This window comes from Ovis aries, chromosome 15, assembly GCF_016772045.2.
Source record: "Ovis aries strain OAR_USU_Benz2616 breed Rambouillet chromosome 15, ARS-UI_Ramb_v3.0, whole genome shotgun sequence".
In the NCBI taxonomy this organism is placed as follows: Eukaryota; Metazoa; Chordata; class Mammalia; order Artiodactyla; family Bovidae; genus Ovis; species Ovis aries.
The window spans coordinates 44,147,565-44,171,966 of NC_056068.1; the positions used below are offsets into that span (position 1 = coordinate 44,147,565).

The following is a 24,402-nucleotide window of genomic DNA, read 5'->3' on the forward strand; positions in this document are numbered from 1 at the left end:
AGGCAGGGACCCCAAGCTGAAGCTGGTGGTCTGGAATCCAAAGCTGCCCCCATATGGTGGTGGTGGGAGACAGGGCTGGCACCCTGGGATGTGGGCACAGAGATCCTGGCCCTGGGCCAGCAGCTGGCTTCCTAGCCCTTCCTTCAGCTCAGCACCCCAGGGTGGGGATGGAGGGAACAGGCAGGCTCTCAGAAGCCGTGCTGTCCAACTCCAGAGCCCCCGCCCTCTGGCTTGACTGAAGACTGGGAGGACAGAAGAGCTCCAGGGGAAGAAGCTCTTGACAGGCACCTGGGCCCAGCCCATGGCCCAGGAAAGCCAACTCTGCCTCACTTCACTTCGTTCCCCTCCAACCTGGGCGACACTGCTGTCTGCCCTCCTGCTGAGCAGGAGCTCCTCACTCACCCTGGTGGACTTCCTGCTCGTGGCGGAGCTGGGGCGGGTGTTGCTATTCAGCTGGGAGGAGCTGGAGCTGTTCTCCTCCTCCTCCTCTTCCTCCTCTTCGAAGCTCATGCTGCTGGAGATGCCTGGGCCGGGCAGAGGAGTGGGAGGGGACGAGTGGTCACACAGGCACACCCTGACAGTCACCCATTCACTGGCTCCAAGTCACTCCTACACACAACACACACGGACACACACACGCAGAGTGGCACTACACACGTATATCCACGCACTCCCATGCACACGTTCAGATGCACACTAGGACAGTCTCTCTCCAGTGCATATGAGCTGGGGCTGGTCACTGTCCCCGGGTGCAGCCCCCCCTCCCAGCCTCAGCTGTCAGACCCTCCCTATCTGGCAGCCAGGATGCCCTGTCTCCTGGGTAGCAAGGCCTGAACTGAGCTGGCCCTGCCTGGGAGCCTGCATCTCTGGCCTCAAGTCTGCTGGAGGCCTTGGCTGGCAAAACCTATAAAATCTCGAGAAAGTCCCAACTCCTCACTCAGCCTGATGCTCGGGGCCCACCAATCCTCTCCAAAGAAAGTGAAAGTCGCTCAGTCATGTCCGACTCTATGTGACCCCATGGCTCCTCTGTCCATGGGGATTCTCCAGGTAAGAATACTGGAGTGAATGGCCATTCCCTTCTCCAGGGGATCTTTCTGACCCAGGAATCGAACCAGGGTCTCCAGCACTGCAGGTGGATGCTTTACCAACTGAGCTACCAAGGCAGCCAGCCTGTCCTCTCCAAAACCTGCCCTGTCTACATGCCTTCATATCTTCACCCCAGCTCAGCAGCCCTTCCTTCAGGAAGCTGTCCCTCATGTGATGTCTCAGAGCGTGTGCACTGCGGGCTCTCCCTCCACCACCTTCCTGGGACAGAGCTCACTCTCTGGGCAGCAGGCCTCCTGGGAGGGTCTGCCTTGCCTCTCAGCCTCCTGGCCCTGCTCCCTCTAGCTCAACAGAGTGGGGCATTTTGTAAGAAAAGAACTTTCTCAGAGGGACAGAAGGGAAAGGAAATCTGTCCCCACATCTGGGCCTCCCTGCGGGCAGGGGATGGGGACCCAGGGCTGGGCTGTGGGCTGGCTGGTTCCTTGAGCCACACTTCTCTCCCTCAACGCAGCCTTCTCAGGGGTCCCGGCCCAAGTTGCTCACTGGTCTCCAAGTGTGCCCCCTACCAGGGCCTGGGAGGGGCTGAAACAGACACAGGAAGGCCATGCTCCCTGAGAAAGGTGCATCTGAGAACCTGGGGCTGAGCTTTGGGGGTGTCTCTGGACCCCCCACGGGGCTCACCCTTCCTCTGCATCGTGCCATGGATGTCCTGCCCGCCGGGCCGTGCGCCGCCACCTGCGGCCGTCTCCCCCGTGTCCTGGGCCTGGTCCGACTGGCCCACAGTCAGGATCTGCACAGGGCCTCGGGCCTCAGACTTGTCTTCAGCCGGTGCTGCTGGCCCGCCGGAGCCTGCAGGCCATGGACACTCCTGAGTCCCATCCAGGGGTGCGGAGGGGGTGGGGCAGCCTGGATCCCCAGGTGTCCAGGAAGAGGGTGAGGGAAGAACAGGGACACCTCTGAAAACTTTATTTGCAAAACCGATTTTTAAAGAAATGAATGACTGCTGTCAGCCTCTTAACAGTGGGTGAGCCAGGAAGGGGCACGGGCTCCATTTATTCTGCTGTTCCCCCACATCTGCTGCCGAAGGGGGGGACTGAAATGCCTCGTGTCCCTAGGCAGCCGGCAGCCGGCTCCAGCTACACGGTGAGCAGGACAGGAGGGAGAATGAGGCTGGGTCCGACACAGCAAGGCCACCACTCAGCTCGGACACGGCCAGCTCTGCACTGTCAGTGCCAGCCTTCTCTCCCTCACACGTGCACACAGACTCACACACATCAGAGAAACACACAGGGCCCCTGGAAAAAGACAGGTCGGCATACACTCGCCTTCCCAAATGGAGGGGCTCCGACCTCCCCCATCAACCTTCCTGTCCAAGTTGCCACAGCTTTAGGACCAGAAACAAGCCCTTAAATGCCGCGGTCACTCCACAGGCCCTCGGACCCGACACACCACTGTCCGACCATGACACGGAGGCCTGGAAGCCACTCCCAGGCCCAAGGTTGAGGAGTACGGTGGCCAGCAGAGATGGAACTCAGGGCAGGGCCACTGTAACTGGCTTTGATCTCCAGGGATCTTTTCTGGAGAGGGAGGAGCAGAGGGAACAGACTGGTCTGTGGGCCAAGAGGGTGGAAATGGGACTAGAGAAGTGAGCAAGCCCACAGGACGACCAAGCACTGCCCAAGGAGGAGACAGGCTGCCCAGGAGACACTGAGGCTCCCAGAGGAGTGTCCTGATCAGGGTGGAGGTGCTCGGGCCAGGGGGGAGGGGCTTCCGGGGCCACAGCTGAGCTGGACTTCACATCCTCGGGCAGCAGGAGAGTCCTGCCCATGCCCACGGGCCAGCCCGGTCCCACATGAGCAGGAGGAGGCCTGTGAGCCAGCTGGGGGATACTGAGTGCCATTCAGGGCTCTCCCCGAGGACTCTCACCCAGCCCCTCACCCCAAGTCTGGAGGACAAGCCTCCTGCCAGCCCCACGGTGGGGGCCGGGCCTCCCAAAGAGGGGGCAGTGAAGGCAAGCCAACCTTTGTGCTTCCCCTTCTTCTCCTTCCTAGAGGCCCCACCCTGGCCCCCTGCTGCGGCGGCTGCCTTGGTTCTCTTGGCTGAGGCTGGTGCTGTGGGATGGGCAGCTCCCAGGGGCACACTGGCAACTGAGTCGGCCTCTTGAACTGCTCAGGAGAGAGCCGGAGAGAGAGAGAGAGAAATGCATACAAGGTGAGACCAGAGCTCCACCGCAACACTACCCAGCTCCCTCACCAGGGCCTCTGCACCATCATTCCTTCAGGCAAAGGTGCGCAGGGCAGGCCAGGCTGGAAGGAGGTGGCACCCCCCAACCCAACAGGGTGCTGAAGTCAACAGCCTGGTCTGCACCATGACCACCCCAGAAGCAGAGCAGTTGGGGAGGTGGAGGGAGTGTGTCTGCAAGAAGGGGGGTCTCCAATGACGGTGGGTGAAGACAGAAAAGGCTGCAGGTTCCAGAAGAGACCACAGTGAGGGCGAGCACCGCAGGGACTGCTCTGTTCTCCTGGGACAAGCCCTCGAAGCAGGAGAGTAAGTGGATCCCAAGAGCTGCCTGCCAAGTGGAAGGTCTCAGAAGGGCCACCACTGGGTATCTCCACCCTCTCCAGGCATCAGAAGCCCAATCTGTCAAGGCTCTTGAGTGGTTTCTCACTGCTCACCGCTCTTAAGATGACGACCAATGTCCTCCCGCCAGCCCAGCCTTCCCCTTGGCCTAGCTGCCCTCGTCACCTGTTGGGCATTCCAGGTCCCAGACACACCCGGACTCCCTCCTGCCTGCCACGGATCTGCTCTCGCTGTCTCACCGCCCGGACTGCCGTCACCACACAGCCCCCGCTCCCACTAACTCCCATCAGCCTGAGAGTTCCAGCTCAGACATCACCTCCTCAGGGAAACCCTGCTCTGGCCACGACTCTGCCATCCACTCGCCGAGCTTGGCTTCCTTCTGCAACCCACACCTATGACAGTCTGTTTCACCCTCTCTCCCCTCCTAGATCTTAAGGTCCATGAGAGAACAGACTGCATCAGTTCGTGCTCACCCTGGACCCTCAGCCTCTAACCCAGAGCCTGACACAAACAAGCTCTCAATAAATATTTAATGGGTAAATATACAAAATGAATGAACACAGCCAGTAGGTCAAAAACTCTCCACTGGGATAAAATGCTAGTTCTGAATTATCTCATCTTCTGGAGTTCCCTAGTTGTTCAGATGGTAAAGACTTGGCATGCAATGCAGGAGACCTGGGTTCAATCCTTGGGTTGGGAAGGTCCCTTGTAGAAGGGAATGGCTACCCACTCCAGTATTCTTGCTTGGAGAATCCCATGGACAGAGAAGCCTGGTGGTCTACACTCTGAGGTCACAAAGAGTCAGACACGACTGAGCAACGAACACTTTTTCCCATCTTTCTCTGGGAATGATCCCTATGTATTTTACACCAACAGCCAGCAGAGGGCAGAGCAGAGGCAGCGGAGGCTGCAGGGAGTGGGGCTCCTGGAAACCCGAATCCCACAAAGGCCAGCCTGATGAGCAGCCTCCTAGAGCTGGGGAAGCCTGGGCCTGAGAAGCTGCCCTCACCCCACCTGGTCTGGAGTCTGGGCAGGGGACAGCGTTCAGCTGACTGGACCTGGGAACACACCACAGCTGCTCCAACCTTCAAGGCCCTGAGACAGAACTTGCCTCACTTTATAGGGAAGGAAACAGACCTGGAGAGGGTAGGCAACTCGCTCACAGTGACAAGTGGGCAGGTGACCCACACAAGCAGAAACTCTCTGACTTTGGCCGTGCGCTCTCAGAGGCACTGCGGTCTTTCTGCAGGCCTGGCCCAGCCCAGAACACAGTCGGTGCTCAAGAAATACCTGCCAAAGTGACTGCACAGATGTGACCTGCCAGACTCTCTCTCAAAGCCTCAAGATGTTGGCTCTGGCACAAACTGGCAAGGCCTGAAGTCCCTGGAGCAGGCTCCCCTGCCACGGGCAGACTCAGACGGCCAGGTGCCAGGCTTGGCAGAACTGGGGCAGTGATGCCAAGCTCCAGTGGATACAGACTGAACTCCAGCAAACCCAGAATGGCGGGAGGCCTTCTCTGCAAGACACTGTGGCCACCTTTGGGACAGCACCGACGGACGAGGAGCGAGGGGAAGCTGCCAGGTAAGGCTGGGGCCGGGGGCCATGCCGAGTGGAGCAGCTGGGGCCACTTCCCACAGACCATCCCCTTCTCTAAAGGGCTTCTCAGGTGGAGCAGACGCATCAGCTGTGGCCCACGTGCTGAACTGAAGTGCACACAGGGGCATTACTGTGAAGGAGCCCCAAGGCGAGGCAACTACCAGTTGTCTGAAGTGGCTGGAGGCCGCACAGCCCGAGGAAGCCCGGAAGGAGGGGAGCCTTCTAACTGCAAAGCCAGGGGCCTGCAACCTTCTTAGAGTCACTTGTCAATGGAGGAGCTGCCGTGATCACTGGCCACCAGCAGGGGGCAGTGGGGACTAGCCTGAGTCCTCCTTTCAGGCTCAGAGAGACCCACCCTCTGCCCAGCCTGGGGTTCTCAGCAGAAAGCAGGGTCCTGAAGACTGGGGTGAAATCGAGGCATCCCTGCCCCCAGGATAAACCGCACAGAATTCCCTTCCCAGGGGACTCCGCTGAGAACCAATGTGTACACAGCTGGGAGATGGAGGCTGCTGGTCACCACAGCTCCATGCAGGGACCCACGGGCCAGAGGCTGGGCACACTGAGGGTTTGGGGAACCCAGGGAGGAGAGGCGACAAGTGTCTATCTGTGACAAGAGGCATGGGTGGGCGGCATGTGAGATGGAGTCCTCTCGAGAGACAGAAAGCTGGCAGGAAGCAGACTGTTCTGCTCCTGGGAGCTGCCTCCTGCTTTCAGGGAAATGTTTCAGATCAGAAACCCAGGCTTTTGAAATCCCAAGCCCACAAAGCTGTACCTTCTGGCCCCGCACCTGGCATGGGAGCCCAAGGCTCCAGATCCCAGCCTCCCTCCACCTGTCCCACCCCTCTGCCCATTGGGCACCCCCAACAAGATGGGCCCCTCAGCTGTCCAGGTCAGCAGGAAGTCCCTGAGGGCCCCGCAAGCAGTCCCAGGGTGGGGTGTACCTTGGTAGCCGGTGCTGCCGCTGAGGCAGGACTCCACCAGGGGGGCCTGCTCTTCCGACCGCAGGGCCCGCCGGCTCCGGGGCCGCCCGTCGGCGTTGGCCTGCACCATCAGGGGCTCCTGGCGCTTCTTCTTCTGCTTCTGCTCCAGCAGGGCCCGCTACAGAGGCAGCGGACACGCACAGGGGTTGGCGGGCCCTGAGAGAGCTGACCACCTTCCCAGGGGAAGGCGCCCAGATGAGGACTGGTGGGGCCCTGCTGCCTCCATATGGTTCCAGAGGTCCAGTGGGGTCCACGCCCCACTCTAGCCTTGTGTCCTTGCGCCCCAGGACTTGGTATCCAAGGGAAGCAGGCAAGTATCAGTCCAGGTAGCTGCCCTGGCAAGGTCATGGCACAGTGACCCAAGCTGCCTCCTGGCAGAAGCCGTAGATGCCAGGGTGGTGCTAATGCCAAGTGGTGAAGGAGAGAGCTCACCACTTCTCTCCTGGGAAGGCCCCCTCTTTCCACCACACAGGATCACCCAGGAAGGAGGACGGCTCCCCCACCCACCGCCCAGACTCCGGCCTGGATGGTGCGTGCTGGCCACCCTCCCACCCGGCTCCAGCCTCACTCACCTGCCGGTCAAGCTTCTGCTGCCGCAGGTTGCTGCCCTCATCATCTAAGACACTGCAGGGGGAGAGAGGGGCACTCAGGGCCGGCCCACGAAGAGCCAGGACCACCCAGAGCCCTCTCCCAGCACGTCTGTGTTTTTTAAGCCCCTCCCATCATGGCTGCTGGGCATGGGACAGGGCAGAAAGGTGAAGCTATATTCTGGAAACTGGCTAGAGACGTAAAGACATAAGCCGTCTTTCTGCCACTTCAGGGACTTACCTCCTATTAGGATCCCTGCTGCCCAAGGACTTCCCAGTCTACCCTGACCCGGTAAACTGAGGAGGAAACTTCTCCATTGGGCCCATTAGGGCCCAGCCTGATTGAGATCCAGGGGCATCAGTCACAAGCTGGGCCCCAGGCGAGGCTTCAGACCCAAGAGCCTGCCCCTCCGGCTCCACCCTTCCATCTTTCCATCCTTCTGGTGGAGGCTGGGTCTTCTGGGGCAGACCCTCGCCATCCATTCAAGAGCAACTCCTGGCTCTCCAGGTGGTAAAGTGGAGCTGCTGACACTGCCCACCTCCCTGCCCCACTTAAAGAGGACCCCTACTTCTGGAGAATGAAACTGAAACCCCAGCCAGCCCCTTGGGGCACGGCGAGGACTGGGTGCAGATGTGTGCAGGGCGGACACAGCACTTTGATGCACAGCCCAGCAACCAGCCGCTGGGTCCTTCCTTGGCCACCTACACGGTGTGGGCGGCATCAAATCCTTGAGTCCTTTACTAAGGTCGTGGGACGGGCAGCCTCATCTCACACAGACTGGCCCTGCCTCCAAGTAAGGCAGAGCATGAGGAGGGAGCACCAACCACTTAAGCCTTCTTTCCAGTCTAACACATGTATGAGACCTAGACCCAAGCCTATAGAGCCAAGGTCAGGCCAGCTGCATGGGGGTGGGGCTGGAGCCTGAGGATACGAGCTCTGGGAACACCCAGACTGCCCTGGCCGCCTTATTCCAGAGTCTGCCACGGAACCAGACCTTGTGTGGGTGCCTGTATAGGTATATCCAAGTGTGCTGGGTTTGTGTGTGACACTGTAGGAGTATCTCATGTGTGCGCACACTGGGAGATGTCCGAATGTGTGTAAGCATGTCCACATGTGTAAGCACATACCTGGATATACATGCATGCAGACACCGTGTCAGAGGTGGGTGTCCTGAGTGCAGCCAAGCACGGTCGCATGTAAGGAGGTCACATCACCCTGAAGACAAGGTGAGGTGATCCACCTCCTCCTGACAGCAGCAGCCCTTTCCAACTGGAACAATCACTGACCTGAAATGTCCTTTCAGCTCAGCAAATTGCTTGTGCTGCAGGGGCTGGCCAGGGGGTGGCAGGGAGTCCACAGATTGCAGACGGCCCACCACCCAGCCCTCTGGCTTCAAACCTCCCTGGCCAAGACCTGTGAAGACTGCCTATTTTGAACTCGCAGCTGTCCTACCTACTTGACATCTGGGAAGGACTTGCCCGATGCCCACGGGCTGCTCTACACACAAGAAGAGCCCAATTGTGATCTGGAGCCCCTCATAGGACAGCCGCATTCACCAAACCCTCAGTGGCCAGAGCACAGGAGAACACACTCAGACATGCTTCTAGCCAAGGCCTCAGTCTCCCTAAAAGAGCCCACCTGCCGAAGAGCATGCAGCTGAACGTGGGCCTCTCCAAGGGCAATGCTAGGCTCAGAGGACAGGGAATAGCTCTGAAAATATCCCAGCTGGCTGGGACAGTGAGGGTCCCATCACAGGAGGCCACACACAGGACAGGCAGGGAAGAAGGTGAGCAGGATGCCTGGGAGTCCAGCCAGGTCCAGAGGCTACAACTCTTCTATCTCTCTGCCTCCAGCCAATGGCCTGACTGGAGAGTTCAAGGGCCACACATCCTCAAAGGGTCAGTGTACCAACACCACTGTCCTCGTGGTCCATGGTGCCCAGTCTGGCTCTGTGTGCCACCTGGCCGAGAGGAGCAACGGGGCCTGAAATCCAACTGTGCCCTGCCCGCCGTGCTCTGTGCCTTGGCACGCGTGGGGCAGCCTGCGTCTCAGGCATGTCGGCCACCTCTGCAAGGCCGTGCTGCCTCCCCTTCCTGCCAGCAGGAGAGGCTGTTTCCTGGCTCACTGGGATGACGTGAGCCAGTCATCTAGGTCATCCCTGGCCCTGGGCTTGGCTGAGCAGGGCACAGTCGACTATTTCCATGGTGCTGACACCCTGCCAGGAGCTGACATCTAACGTGAAAGGGCAACATCCTACTGCAAGGTAAGCTCACATCGGCAACGCAACCTCCAAACTGCAGGTCACAGCGGTTGCTCAACCGACAAAAGGTGGTTCCTGCCACCGCGGCCTCCTTGCCCAGTGTCCGGCCCCCACCCCAACAACCTCATCCACATGGGGAGGACATCTTCCTAGCACAGGCACTGTCCCACTGCCACGGGCTTTCCACTCCGTTCCATCACTTCCTCTTCCTCTGTCCCCACCTCCATCCCCCAATGGGCGAGAATGACAAAGAGCCGCGCCGAGTACAGGTCGAATGGACTTATCTGTCTGTAAGTAGATAAGTCATCAGCCTTCAGGGAAAGATGGATGAACACAAGGGTGAGGCTTCTGAAGAGATTCCAGAAACTCAGATACCCCAGAAGTGCCTGGAGAGCCAACCCCCTCCTGAGTGGAGGATGCAGGTGAGCAGGGGGATGCAGCGGGCGGCAACCAGGGAGAAGCAACATGTGCCTGGTGAGCAAGAACACGCCTGGCTGAGCAAGACCCATCCAGGAGGGCCGACAATCAATCCAGCTAAACGAGGAGGCTCTGAGAGTAGGCAGCAGCCCGTGCGGGGCAGCAGGGTGCTTCCCTGAGAGCCACAAAAGCAAAGGGTGGACCCCATCACCTGGCACCGGCCAGCTGGTAGTGGGCGGTGTTTCTGCCTGACAATGTATCCGGAGCACACAACATCTGTCGCTGGTGAATAGCAAAGAATCCCCTGCACACAGCGCAACAATGACAACAATGATGGCCGTCTCCAGGGAGAGCAGAACCAGAGCTCCTCTCTCACCCCAAAAGCAGCCCAGCCAGTCCTTCCCCCCTCACCTCCCCCAGACAGCCCTGCCTCCCACAACAGAACCTCTCCCAGGCATCTTCCTTCCTCACTCCCTGGCCTGCCTCCTCCTGCCTCCGTTCTAGACAGCACCAAACGATAACCATGAAAGGAGACAGTAATGGCCTTTTAATGACCCGGGCTCCAATTATGGAATCACTGCCAAGCCCAGGCTGCCAGCTGCAGCCCCGCCAGGAGACTCGGACAGGAGACAGGGCACTGATGGATGGGCCTTCCAGCTGACCCCGGCGGCTCCTTCACGACGGTCATCAGAGGGGCCGGGGGAAGCACTGGCCACTGGCTCATGAAGGCCAGAGAAACCTGGCTGCGGTGTCCATCCATCCAATCAAGTGACCCCCGAACCTCCCGGGAGACGGCCCCTCCACATCCCCCAGCTTCAAAGCCGCCAGACAGATATCTGAGCGTGAGCCATGCATGACAGCAAGGGCCAGGGACACTTCCTCCAGGGGCTGGAAAAGCCAGATATGGCCAACGTCGCTAGGAACCCAGGTCTCCCGTCTCATTAGACCCCACCTCCATTCTCCAGCTAGTCCACCAGGGCCGACCAGAGGCCAGGCCCTCCTCGGAGCAGACCGACTCCCTGCCCTCTGTTCCCGCTCCTCCCACTCAGTCGCAGCGGGGCCTGCCCCTGCTGGACTCGGGCCGTCAGGCAAGTGTGTTGGCAGGGGAGGAAAGACCACCTGCTTGGCTGTGAACTCTGCCCAATGCTGGAACCTCCCCACTCCCCAGCACGTCCAGACCTGTGGCTTCTGTTGCCCAGTGGCTGCTTGGAACATTGCGGGCAACACGGTGGAGGTGGGAACGGAGGCAACCCCAGAAGCCAGAGGACCACACTGCTCACAAGAGTCAGCCTCCCAGGATGAGGCTTCTCCATGCCAGCCACTGGCTCCCAAACTTACCAGGTGGGTCCCAACTGCTGGGGGCACTCAACCCTGACTCGACAGTTCAGACCTGCTGGGGAAGCTGCCCCAGAATCAATCCCCCACCTCACACTTTGCTTTTTCAAAGCCAACGACACATGTGATTCTAATGCTCAGCCATGCAAATGGAGATCAGGAGTCAGAGCTTGTGATCTCTAAAGAACAAAAGGAAACTGAGAAGTTGCTCTGAGGCTGGGAGCATACAAGCACAGTCTTCTGTTCAGATGGAAAACAGAGTGTGCAAAACAGGGTGGAAGGGGTCAACTGAACATCTAGACAGGACGTGACCATTGGGAGCAAGGCCAAGCATGCTGGTAAGTCAGGGCACGTCCTCGGGCCTATCAGAAAAGACGGGAGGACAGTACAGCCAGGCCTCCGCATGGAGCTGCAGGGACCGGTGACGCTACGACGTGGGCAAGACGAAGCCATGCAAGTGGTGCGCCAGGTCAGTCAGATGGATAAAGGTGTTGGCAACCATCGGTCATGTCATCATCAAAGGAGGTTCCTACTAATAGCATCACGCTTCTCTCGGTCAGCAGGTTTTTCGATGACCTGACACAAGGCAGGCCTCTGAGCAGACTTACAGGTGAAACAAAGTAGAAGAGATACTAACTGTCCACTGAGAGAGTGTGAATTCAGAAGACCCTAGAAGCCTAACAGTCAAATCTTACATGTGGGTACCCCAACACCCCGTCTTGCCGCACAGGCAGAATGGAGAAGACAGGGCTTGACACTAGCCTGATGAAAGACTCCGCAGTCTTGCTCACAGAGGCCTTGAGAGGAGTGGTCAGTACCAAAGCCATCCCCCGGGGGTGGTAAGGGCGGGAGGGCAGAGTCCACTGTGAGGAAATAACACCTCCCTCTGCTCGATGCTGGACATCTGGACAGGCCACAGCCAGGACCCCGTCTGCGGCTCCGGGAGCTGGAGGAGGGCAGAGACCAATCTGAGCGCATCCCCAGGCTCCCTGCTCCCTGGATCATTTGTCAACTTTGTGCTCCTGCTTCCTCCGCCCCGGGCAGCAGCAAGACGACTTCCCAAAGACGCTTACGGTAGGAGAGGAGAGAAACTCCCTGCGGAACTATGTGTAGAGGGTCTGCTCTTCCCTCCTGCGGCCAGAGGCAAAGCAGCGGGCCAGAGTCCGGGCACCTCTGAGGCAGAAGTGAGTGAGTCGTGAGTCTTGCCTAATGAGCAGTCATTCCTCTCCCCAGGAAGCGGAGTGAGAAGTGCAGTACCAGGAGGATCTTAATGAGGACCAAAAGGAGGGGACGGGCTTCCTTGGTAGCTCACACAGTAATGCGATGCAGGAGAACCCGGGTTCGATCCCTGGGTCAGGAAGATCCCCTGGAGAAAGGCACGGCTAACCACTCCAGTGTCCTTGCCCGCATGGACAAGAGGAGCCCAAGGGGCTACAGTTCATGGGGTTGCAAGGAGTGGGACATGACTGAGCGACTCACATACAGAACAAGAGGAGGGGAAACCCAGAGACAGGAGTAGGCTCACACTAAGGGAGAGTTTTCTAATGGTCTCGTCCATCGGAAGTGAGGCTGCTGGCAGGGATGCTGACGGAAGCATTCACACAGAAGACTGGGCAGTCTGTGAGGGCCCTTCTTGCCTGAAATTCTCCTTCTCTGACCTAGAGCTGTGCTTTGCCAGTAGCACCCAGGAAGCCCCGTGGTGAGGGGAGAGTACTGCAGCCCTCAGGGATGCTGAGAAGCCAGGTGTGGGGCCAGGAAGTCCTACAGTCTACCTGGGAATGCCACTTTGATTCAAAGCAATGGGCACCGTGTCCATGCAGGGTTGTGCCAGGCACATGGTTGCTCTTCAGGTGCACTCCCCACTCTCCAGGAGTTCACGGCTGGTGAAGGAGGTGCCAGGCAGCGGCCACAGGATGGTGCAGAGCACTGAGGACAGGGCTGGCCATCATTCCCTCCTCCAGTACACCTGCTGGCCTTCCTGACTCTCACTGCTCCTCCTTCAGCCCATAAAACATAAAATCATGAACCAGGGACATCTGATACTCCTCAAGAACACAGGTGAAGGCAGAATGGCAGAAATAAAAACCAGTAGTTGTAATAATATGGGAAAAAAAGCCAAAAAAGTTATAACAGTTGTTAACACTTTATAAACTAAATGGCTCCCTTCTAAGTCAGAATGTGAGGTTAATCCATGATCATTACAAATTGAGTCACAATTACCCTTAAGAAGATTATCACCAGCTGTCACAGCTTCAAAGAAAATGAGCCAGGTCTGGGCGATGCAGGTGCAAACCACCACTGAGGCAGCAGAACCCCCACCAGGAGAGCTAACAAGATATCGACCCACCTCTGGTCCCCAAGCCAGATGATACCCTCCAGTTCCGACATGCTGTGACACGAGGGAAACCTCACACCAGAGCACGTGCACACCCGCCTCTCCATCTTCTGCCCCAGTTTCCTCTGTGATCAGGCAGGCATGTGGCTATGACTGCGATCAGCAGCCCTGTTAGTGCAAAAGGCAATTTGCATCTGCTCCTCTGAGCCAGATCTCCTCATTCTGGAAGTCTACACCCGAGTCCAGTGCTTTCCGAGGCTCACAAAGGCTCAGAAAGACCCCAGCGAGGTGGGAGACACCGACAACTTCTAACCTCAGCTCACCTCCAGCTAAACACCTACCCTCCCTGCCACAGAACAAGAGGGTGGCAGAGCGATGGGATGGTGAACAAGGCAGGGCCCCAAGGGGGCCAAGATGTTCCTCAGGGCTGGGCTTCAGGGTGGCAGGATTCTGTGCTCCAGATGGAGTGTGTGGGCTCAGGAAAGGAATGAGGGGATGGGGTGGTTGGGCCTGAGCTGGGGCAAGTGCCAAATCCCTCTCTGCAGGATGCCAGTGCCTGGGGCTCGTGGGAAGACTGAGCATCTCCGGGAGACAGCCCCATCTCCCTAGTGCCCTCTCCCCTAGAGGCAGGCTTAAGCCTCCCCAGTATGAGGCTGACTTTCTCTAAGACCTGAGCACTCCCTTCCCAAGTTGCTGGCTCCTGGGAGAGGCTCCCCTGAACCATGATCTGGCCTGGTCCTCAGCCTGCGGATCCTAAACACGCCATCACATCCCAGCTCCACGCGCTGCCCCGTTTCTCCCTTCCTCCTAAGTCAGTCTGTGGCCACCACCCTGCCATCAGCACCCTGGGCAGGTACTTCCACAGCACTCACGGCCTCTAATCGCACAGGTACTGCCCAGGCATCTCTGCTGGGTGGTTAGAAGAGGTTAATGATACTCTGTGGGCTGCAGTGTCTTCTACAAAGTCCTCAGCACACACGTGTCAAGAAGGCCAGGATGCTCCAGAGACTACTTGCACCCCCAGCCAAGATGCCCTGTGCGGGGTGACAACCCTTCTGAGTCAACAGAGCCCCAGTCCCCTGATGGGACTGTCTCCTGGTCTAGATGTGACTGCATGGGTTCACAAGAAATCCTGGGTTGATGTGTGTGTATGCACACACGTGTGTGTGTTGGTGGGAGGGGCACCCACAAGTTCTAACTTGGGAAGCCCTGAAGCCCCCAAAGAAGCTGAGATTAGAGACCACAACAATTTTCAGGAGAAAACTGTGAAGTCTCAGGCCAGTGACAGGTGCTTGTTTGTAGCAGGATCTACTTTTAACAAGCCTCAGGCAGTTTCAGCTGATTTCCATTTGGATGCTGTCTGGACAGACTCACCAAAGAGCCCTATCAGAATTATTTTCTATTAGTGACTGGAATCAGGTCTCTTTAAGAGCAGGCTGTGTTACAGGCAGGTCTGGAGTCTGTGTCTGCCAGCCACAAGCGTGTGCACCTGGGCTGGCAAGAACATGGTGGACCTTAGAAGTCCAGCACCCCTTTTACACACAAGCCTCTCAGGGGAGGCCTGGAGAGAGCCCCGTAGCCCATGGCAACCAAGGAGCCAATGGGTGGCCAAGGATTTAGCGCTGCCATGGCGATGAGCTCTTCTCCAGTGGTAATGGAGAGAATGGAGTAGAGTGGATGGGGAAAGGCCCGCACCTGTGCAAGCCCCAGGGACCCCCCCCCTCCCCCACCCCAACCTCCACATGGGCGTGAACACTCAGCTGTCCTTGGGACACACCACAGCATCGGGGAACACAGGCAGACCATGCTTCCCTGAGTGTGCCCCGGGTTCCTAGGTTCATTCTCTTGTGCATGTGAAGGCAGTTCTCATGTACTGAGTTGGTTTGTATGCAGGTGTTTAAACCAGTTAGCAAGCGGATTTCTGTGTCTTTGATAGATACCAGTGGTACTTGTGTGTGAGTAGTGGGGAGCAGGTATTCCCCCAAATACAAGATGTGTGTGTGTACAGATAGGCAGGAGTGCACCTGTGTGAGCCTGAGAATCGGTGAGTGTGTGCGTGTGTGTACATGCGCGCAGCAATACAAGATGCATGAATATAGGAGCAGCCTGTGCTTTAGGTTCAGAACGACTGTCTCCAGGAATTCATGTTCTGACTGTGTGAACCGACCAGCAGGAGCGTCTTTGGTCCAGTGGACCTCCGATGGGTGCATGTCTGCAGATGTGTGTGTGTGCACGCGGCTATACTGGCGTGTGACCAGTATGCTTGGCCTAGGAGGGGGCTCAGCACGGTTAACTCCCTCCCCGGGCAGTCACATGGCGCTGCCCGACCCAACAAGGCCCATACAGGCCCAGAGCACTGGCCTCTTGCAGCAACCCCGGCCGGTAAGTGGGGAGGGCAGAGCAGGCGGGTTCACTGGGGCCCCCAAAGTTGGGGTAGGAAGGCCCAGCACCTCCAACCCGCACCCCTAGGGTAGGGCCAGATGGGGAGGGTACAGCTGTCCTGCGCCCCAGCCCTGCATCCGCAACCAGCCCTGCTCCCGGAGTTCGGAGTGGTGGGCATCCCGACCCAGTACCCTCGACCCTGCCCCGAGCTTTCAGCATTGAAGGGTGGTGGGCTAGACCAGCGCCCCGGGGGGAAGTGAAGGTGGGGGCCGGCGCCCGCGTACCTGTAGGGAATCCAGTCGGAATGCGGCTTGGAAGTCATGTCTCTCGGGGGCGGGGCGGCAGCTGCGGCTCGGAAGGCCGGGGCCCTTGAGGGCCGGCGCGGGGGCCCTGCTCAGCTCCCGGGCCGCCCAGGGCCGCATCCTCCCGGGCCGGGGCTCTGGGCCCCGCCGAGGCCCGCGCTGCACGCCAGGGCCCCGGCCGCGGGTTCGGAGAACGACTGCTTGCGCCGCGCGATGGGCGAAGCGGCGGAGTGCGCGGGGCCGCCACGGGCGTGCGCGCGCGTGGAGGCGGGAGAAGTCGCCCGCGCCGCCCCCCGCCGCCAGAGGGGCTGGGGCCCGCGCCGGGGGCCCGGCCTCGGCGCGGCAGCGGCGGCCCGCCCCCGCCTCCCTCGCCCCGCCCCGCCCCCGGCGGAGACCCCACCCCCAGATCGGCTCCGGCGTCCCAAACGCCCCCGCCCCCCTCACAGAAAGCGCGGGTCCCCTGGCTGGGCGCAAGTGAGAGCGCCTGCGCCCACTCTGGGTGAATAGAGGCGCTGCCACTGGGCGGGTCCCCGACCTCCAAGCCTCAGTTTCTCCTTCTGTAAAACGGGGATAATTCTAACACCTATCTACCTACCTGAACTACCAATCTCCGCTAAGGGATGGGAAACCGTTGCTTAAATGGGGTGAGGGAGAGAGAAGTAGGGGGTGGGATCTAGTTGTGTAGGAAAGCAATGATGCTCCAAAAGACCGAAAGAGGTCCAAGGGGACCTTCAGGTGCCAAGCATGGAGGTTGGCCTTTCCCTCTCCCGGCAGCTCCAACCGCCTCCCCGGGGAACCTTCTTTCTTCGGGTTTAGTAAAGGAGGTTATCTTCCCACTGCGGAGGAGTCCTTCCCCTCTAAGCTATCGCCGTCAAGACAAGGATAACATTCAGTCTAGTGCATCCTTAGCCCTTAAATTTTATATTATTTAATCTCCACAGCAGCCTTGAGAGGCAAGTGGTTGCTGCTGTTTCCCAGAGAATAAAGCCTAGGGAAGGCTAAGATGTCCAAGGACAGAAAGCTCCCAGCAATGGAGCTAAAAAGGACCCAGCGTCTCTGTCTTCCAAAGCCCTAAGGACCACACTTAAACGGAGGCAAAACCTCTCAACAAAGATGACCCTACAGTCTCTGAGCACTGAAGTGGTCTTGGCTGTGACAAGCACTGAGTTCAAAGCATGTTGAGGTGAAGGGCAGCCAATCCACAGCAGGGCTGGCTGAAGCTGGGGGAGACCCGGGGATAGCGGAGGGGTCTCTACACTGCAGATGGGTGTCCTCATGTGCACCCTGGATTCAGCAGTGCCATCCCCCAGGCAGGCCAGGGGAGTGTCCCTGACTGCCTGGCTAATGGCAAGAGCCTGGGAGGGCAGCCCGCTGTCCTCCCACATAGGAGGGCCTCTACAGCCGCCCTGGGTCCACAACCAGGAGACCCCACCCCAAGACTCTCCCCACTATAAAAACAGCAACCAGGATCTTGGCCGGGTTGGTGGGGGGGGGCGTTTGCTGAGCATCAGGTGCCAGCTATATAATTTGTGTAATCCTCACAACCACACATCATGCCCATTTTATAGCAGAAGAAACAGGCGCGGAGAAGACAAAAGATCTTGCCCGAAGTCACACACCTGGTCAATGGTGAAGCCAGGATTCACACACCAGTGCCCACAGCCCTTGTCCTTAGCTTCCTCCTGCCTATCACAGTTCTTGCAGTGCGCACGCACGCACGCACGCACGCACGCACGCACGCACGCACACACACACACACATGCATGCCATCTCCCTCTTCAGGCTTCTGGCTAACAGGGCGGTCAGATCCATCACTGTCTACTGCAACACCAACGCTCGCCAAAGGCCGTGACCTACGATTATTTACCAGCCTCCAAGAGCTGTCACTGTCAATGAGAACAGAGAGCAGACAAAAAAAAAATTCACCCCAGAGTAGGGTGCATTGGGGAGAAGGTAGGGTGGTTTCCTTGTCTGCTGGGACCCTTGGCCTGGGCCTCTGTTTTCACTTCTGTCGGGTTCAAGAAGGACTGCAGAAAGGGGCTGGTCCCTGGCCTGGAGACCAAGGCAGCACAGCCTATCACTACCCAAGGCCTCTATCTGTCAGGACCTGTGGACAGAACACTGCCTAGAAGGAGGAGGTCAGTACCACCCTCTGGACCATCAGCAGCTACCAACCACTTCAGAGACGAGCTGAGAAGACTGCCTCTTCAAGAACTTCAGGCTACTTTCCTCCTTTTTTCCCAAATTATCTGACACCTTAAAGCAATCAGAATCAAGTTGGAAGGTCTCAGGAGCCCGGAGTAATTGAATCTATTAAATAGACACTTTAAGTTCTGTCCTAAGGGAGCATAATCTGGAGGCAGAGTGAGGTGCAGAAAAAAGTTCTCCATGTCTCTTTCTGTGGAGGCTGTGTGCACCCATGGGATGTGGGGGAGCCAGAGGGGCTGTGTGCCATGTATGTGTGAATGTGTGTGTGTAAGGTATCCCTGCAATCATAATGGGACTGCACAAGAAAATTTGTTTGTTGATATGTTGATGTGTGTGCATGAGAAGGATCTATGCATGTGCTTCTGTGAGTTCTACAGGGATGTGTGAGTTTCACACTCAATTCAGAACTGGTGATGGGTTTTGCTGCTCAGATGACTTCCCTGGTTGACATTTTAAGCGTATGCCCTTGGCTTCTTCTAAAAAACCACTCCAGAAAGGCATGAGAAGAATATTGTGCTAAACTGTGGTTAAAATACAGCTGTGCTGTACAGTGACCTTGAAGAAGTACCTAAGCTTTTAAAATTTAGCCCAGGAACAAGGGTATCTCTACTGAAACAGAGCAGCCCACACGCCCTCCTCACCACCTGTCCCATTCCTCAAAGATGACACATTTGCTGTGAATTTAAATTCTCCTCATGGCATGTTAGGCATTTTCAAACATGGTCATGGCTTGTCAAGGGAGAGGAAGAATACATGGGGACAGAAACAGCCTGAAGGAACCTTCACCAGCTGCCACCCACCTGGAAGGGACCCTAGCGCAAGTTCCCAGCAGTAAGCCTCGCTCAGTTAAGGAAGAAGGTGAGCATGTTGGCACCTTGCTACTTCCATGTGGAATCTTAAATTTTCTGTTCCTAATTTAACAGCTTGAATGTGGGCCACCTTGCGTCAATTTTGGAAGCAAAAGGATATGAAGAATAAATGAACATCGATTCAGATTGGGCACCAAGTGCCGAGGTGTCCTCCCTGCTTCATAGCTTGGCACAGTACCCTTGTATTCTGAGGAAGACAGTGCAATCGGCCAAACATCAACTCGACCCAACGGGGCTCAAGGGTCCTTGCAGCAATTCAGCAGGTGTCATGCTCAACCCTGCTCTCAGGGAGCTTTCAGTTTGGCAGGAGAGACAGAAAGCACCAACGCACCGGTATTACAGTCCAGGTGTACAAAGTGCTGGGAGCAGCCAGTGATTCTAAAGGGAGGGGTATCAGGTTAGGATAAGCCTTCCCCAAGAATGAGAAAGGATGGCAGTTGAATTGGGCCTTGATGGATGAGGAAGTTTTTGGTTTTTGTCAGCCAGAGAAGTCCCCAGGAGGGTTTTGATAGATGAGGAAGGAATGGGCGAAGTTTAACAATTCCTGAGAGTCTATCACTGGCTTGGCATGGTTCTGGGCTCTTTTCCCAAAGGGCATTCTAGACAGAGAGGATGACATGAGCAAAGGCAGGGATGTGAGAGTCTGTGACCAAGGCACGTGAAAATCCAAGTGCAAATCGCCTAATGTGGTAGCGTGTAGGTGAGTGGTTTGGTGTGGCAGAAAGGCCTAAAAGTTAAGGTAGGACCAGATCACATGGTCCTCAGAGCATCCGGCGGGCTTGGATTTTACCCTATAGCCAATGGGGAACCACTAACGGGTTTTAAGCCAAGGGTAATCCAATCACTGTGGATGGTGACTGCAGCCATGAAATCAGAAGACGACTGCTTCTCTGCAGGAAAGCGATGACAAATCTAGACAGTGTGTTGAAAAGCAGAGACATCACTCTGCCAACAGAGGTCCATACAGTCCAAGGCTACGGTCTTCCCAGTGGTCATATACGGTTGTGAGAGCTGGACCGCAGAAGGCAGAGCGCCAAAGAATCGATGCATTCAAACTGTGGAGCTAGAGAAGAGTCCTGAGAGTCCCATGGAGAGCAAGGAGAGCAAACCAGTCAATCTTCAGGGAAATCAACCCTGAATATTCACTGGAAGGACTAATGCTGAAGCTGAAGCTCCAGTATTTTGGCCACCTGATGCAAACAGCCGAGTCATTGGAAAAGTCCCTGATGCTGGGAAAGATTGAAGGCAGGAAGAGAAGGGGGTGTCAGAGGATGAGATGGCTGGATGGTATCACCAATGCAATGGACATGAACTTGGGCAAACTTTGGGAGGTGGTGAGGGCCAGGGAAGCCTGGCTTGCTGCACCCCATAGGGTTGCAAAGAGTCAGACATGACTGGGGGGCAACTGAACAACAACCTGCCCATGTGTACCTTTTAGAAAAAGAGAATTGGGAACACAATGGGGGATAAAGAAGACAAACCCAGAGGCACTGAAGCCTGCTAAATGGTGGATGGGGAAGTCCAGGGCAGAGATAAACGGCCCTACACCAGGGACCAGTGCTTTGCAAAGTAGTGGGGCAGACATCATGGCAAGATGGCAGCACATGTGTGGGCAGTCAGAGAAGCCCTCTGAAATTCCCATTCAAACTGCAGAATATACAGAGACCACTGCTCCATTACACATGATTAAAGTGAGATAAATAGGCTTGTCTATTTGTCTATTTGTCTATTGATGTCTGTGGAAAAAAATGTAGGGTAACCACTCATAGAATTAAAAGCAGTATGTCTATTTTCCAAATCACTGCAGAAGAGAATAGCAAATAAAAATCTTCAGAACAGAAATGATCACAGTCTAGGGACTTCCCTGGTGGTCCAGTGGTTGAGCCTCTGTGCTGCCAAGACAAAGAATACAGGTTCCGTTACTGACTGGGGAACTAGGATCTGACATGCTGCACAGTGTGGCCAAAAAAAGAAAAAAAGTGATTATAGTCTAAAGGAAACAGAAAACTCAGAAAGTATAAAACAGTGTAATGGTGAGGAAGTCAGCGTCAATGAGTGCCTATAAGACTGGCAGACGTGACTATCATTTGTGGAGGATACTCTCTATGCTGGGCACCCTCTGTTTCATAAAAGCAAAAGGGTGATGAAATGGAACTATGTAGTTGAGGCTCCAAGGCAATAGATATCACATTCCAGGGTGAGGTGGGACACCACCGAATGTGACATGGAGAAGAGGCTGTATCATTAGCTGACACATCTTTGATACATATAAAATAAAACAGTCTGAAAAAAAAAAGGTTGTTGGAGGTTCAACAGGAATTTTAGAGAGAGCCCCCAGGGTCCAGTGAGCCCTGAGCAGGAAGGGGGGAGAGTACTATGTCCTTCAGGTGGAGCTTGATGGAAACTCCTATGAGAGCTTAGTGTCCGACTCTTTCCAATCCCATGGACTGTAGCCCACCAGGCTTCTCTGTCCATGGGATTCTTCAGGCAAGAACACTGGAGTGGGTTGCCATTCCCTCCTTCAGGGAATCTTCCCAACCCAGGAATTGAACCTGGGTCTCCTGCGTTGCAGGCAGATTCTCTACCGTCTGAGCCGCTAGGGAAGCCCAGGATGGGCCACAGTGCTGGGGCATCTGAGTCACACCTGCCCTGATGGCCGAGAGGGAGCTGCTGCCCCAGGGTCAGCCTGTGCTCTCAGGTTAGTGGGGTGATGGATACAGTGTGGGCCCTAGCACAAGGAACAGGTGTGACTGTCTTAGATCCCAGGCCAGAGGGACTCCTTGTCAGGGGAGGCCACCGTGGGGGAGGGGATGAGTCCAGCCGCTTTCCCAGGGCCTGAGAATGGGTCCATAGGGTGAGCCATAGAGCGGAAGCAGCAGCCACATCAAAGGAGCTGTACTTGGGGAGACACCCCAGTGACGGAATGATCGCCAAGAATCCACAAAAACACCCCACGCAGAGAGATAGCCCAGAGAGTGGGACACCAGCTCATCAGAATATCGTATCAGTCAGGGGAGAACTTTCCCCCCCTCTCTTCTCCCCGCATTGTACCTTCATCTTGGACCCTGGAGAGGGTCAGAACAGCTGAGTGGACCCTTGCCTACAAGCAGCTGGCCTGAAGCAGGCTGGGGTGGACAAGAGAAGCTGATGTTATTCTGGAGTTCAAAGATTTTTTAAATCACAATAGATAGAACATACTAATGGCTGACAGGACAACGTTTGGTTACCTGGAAATGGCCAGAAGTCATGGACTTACCTTCAATTTCATCTAGGTTTTGGGGAAGGGGAGGGGGCGGGGAAACAGCCTTGAAGAAAAAAATGAAAGAGACCATGGGAAACAAAAATAAAGCTGGCTTTATGATTCCATCTCATGAGTCATGCCTATTCAACCCAACAGCTACACATGGCTTCTCTCATCTAATCCTCACAACGACACTATGAGGTAGGTACTATTATTATCCCCATTCCGCGGATGAAGAAACTGAAGGTTACGTAACCTGCTCAAAGCCCCACAGATAATAAGTGAAAGAGTTCAAACTCAGGCAGCACAGAGTTCTAGAGCTCACAGCTCAATGGCTATCATTTAGAGACAACCCAGTGATGAGGGCTTAGCCCTTTGACTCATTAATTCCTGTCCTAGAAATTCAGCCAAGGGAGAGATGTACTGGAGCCGGAGTTTACGCACAGAGATAGTCATCCCAGCTTTACTTCTATGGGGGAAATTGGCAGGAATTGGGCGGGTGGGGGTGGGGTAACAAAATGCGTGTCATCTGGGACTTGGTCAGGTCAATGATTCTACATTCACAGGATGGATCTCTGAGCATCCTTTAGGAGGAATGTAACTACAGAGGAACAGGTTTATGAGGTAAGATACAATATCATAGGAAAGTATAAGATCCTACAAAGAAGCTCCACACTAACATATGCACACATGGTCTCAGAAAAAGTTGCCCAGGGTGAGAAAGACACAGTCTAGTCCCATCAGCAAAGCCACCCTAGGACCACCTTCCAGGTGCTGGCTTCCTCTTAACTCTAGCTTTTGGCTCCTTAGATATCCTGTTGACCTCTCCATAGCACAGACAGCACCCTGCCAGTGTGGTTAGGGAGACAGACAGTAAACGAACACTTGGTACACAACGGGTTTAGTGAATTAATAAATAATATTCTTAAAGCTGTACCACTGAAATATCCTTAATCGTCCTATGTAGTATGATCTGTTACCGAGATGGCACCCAGGTGGCCACTCTCCAGTCGCCCTGGGCATTAAAAATGTTTGCAATTTTGAGCCAGGTATTGAATGATTTATCTTGGACAGGGTGGGGAAGTGTGGGAAGGAGGCTTAATACTTGCTTTCAGCCCAGTTTACCAGCTCTGCTTTGAGGATCTGCTGAGCATCTTCTGCTCCGAGAACCCAGACGTGGGTGGGGTGTGGCTGGGGGACCCAGAGCCAAGGCACAGGGTCTCTGCCCACTTCCGCACAGGGCATCCAAGGAGCAGGGGCTGAGGTAAGAAATAGGAAAAGGCTCTGAGGAGGAGCACCCAGACCCCTATGCTCAGCCTGCAGGAGGGGTTTATTTTATCAGTGTTATTGAATTTGCAGATAAGCAACAATGAATTAAGCTGATCAGGAAGAGAGGGAGAGAGTTCCCATTTGTTCATAATGCAAGATTTATCTAGCAGAGCTCTCTCCTTTGTCAAACAGAGAGCCACTGCCTTTATATCCTCCAGCAAAGAACATTTTATTTTGTAACCTTTCAGAAAACCTATGAGTTTGCGGTTTTGACCTGGTTTTTTTTTTTCCCCTCATCTAAGAAAACCATGGTTATTTAAAATGTGAGATGCATTTTAAACAACCCTACTCTGAATGTGCTAACCCATCTCTCTAGCAAAGGAATCAGACCCTGAAATTTAAACTATTTTCAAAGTTTATTACCCAAGCTGAGTGCCAAAGAATTGATGCTTTTGAACTGTGGTGTTGGAGAAGACTCTTGAGAGTCCCTTGGACTGCAAGGAGATCCAACCAGTCCATTCTGAAGGAGATCAGCCCTGGGATTTCTTTGGAAGGAATGATGCTGAAGCTGAAACTCCAGTACTTTGGCCACCTCATGCGAAGACTTGACTCATTGGAAAAGACTCTGATGCTGGGAGGGATTGAGGGCAGGAGGAAAATGGGACAGCAGAGGATGAGATGGCTGGATGGCATCACTGACTCTATGGACGTGAGTTTAAGGGAACTCCGGGAGTTGGTGATGGACAGGGAGGCCTAGCGTGCTGCAATTCATGGGGTCCTAAGGAGTCGGACACGACTGACTGACTGAACTGAACTGAACATACCATCTTTTCGCTCCACGGCCCTTCTCTTTTGCTGCTAATGGTTCATAAATATCAAATTCTAATCAGATTCTAAAGCTACCAGGTCACTGAAGAAGCAGTGTCCTCTAAGGGAAGAGCTATGGGACTGGAATGAAGCTGTTCTACATTTCTGTCTCAGTTTTCCCATCTCTGA

General features: G+C 55.7%; 1 protein-coding gene across 8 annotated transcripts in view; it reads right to left on the reverse strand.

Moving 5' to 3' along the window:
* TUB (TUB bipartite transcription factor) overlaps window positions 1-24,402 on the reverse strand; it is a 67,558-nt gene that overhangs the window by 9,210 nt on the left and 33,946 nt on the right. For 2 of the 8 annotated variants that reach the window (XM_060399352.1, XM_060399351.1), the window contains 5 exons: window positions 6,773-6,824; window positions 6,162-6,318; window positions 3,066-3,209; window positions 1,726-1,950; window positions 403-524 (listed from right to left, as the gene is read on the reverse strand). In XM_060399352.1, coding sequence (XP_060255335.1) covers window positions 403-524; window positions 1,726-1,950; window positions 3,066-3,209; window positions 6,162-6,318; window positions 6,773-6,824 — 700 coding nt within the window. Of the gene's footprint in view, window positions 1-402; window positions 525-1,725; window positions 1,951-3,065; window positions 3,210-6,161; window positions 6,319-6,772; window positions 6,825-15,801; window positions 16,067-24,402 lie in introns of those variants that run through there. The other 6 variants (XM_027979407.3, XM_042233089.2, XM_060399355.1 and 3 more) reach the window with 6 other exon arrangements.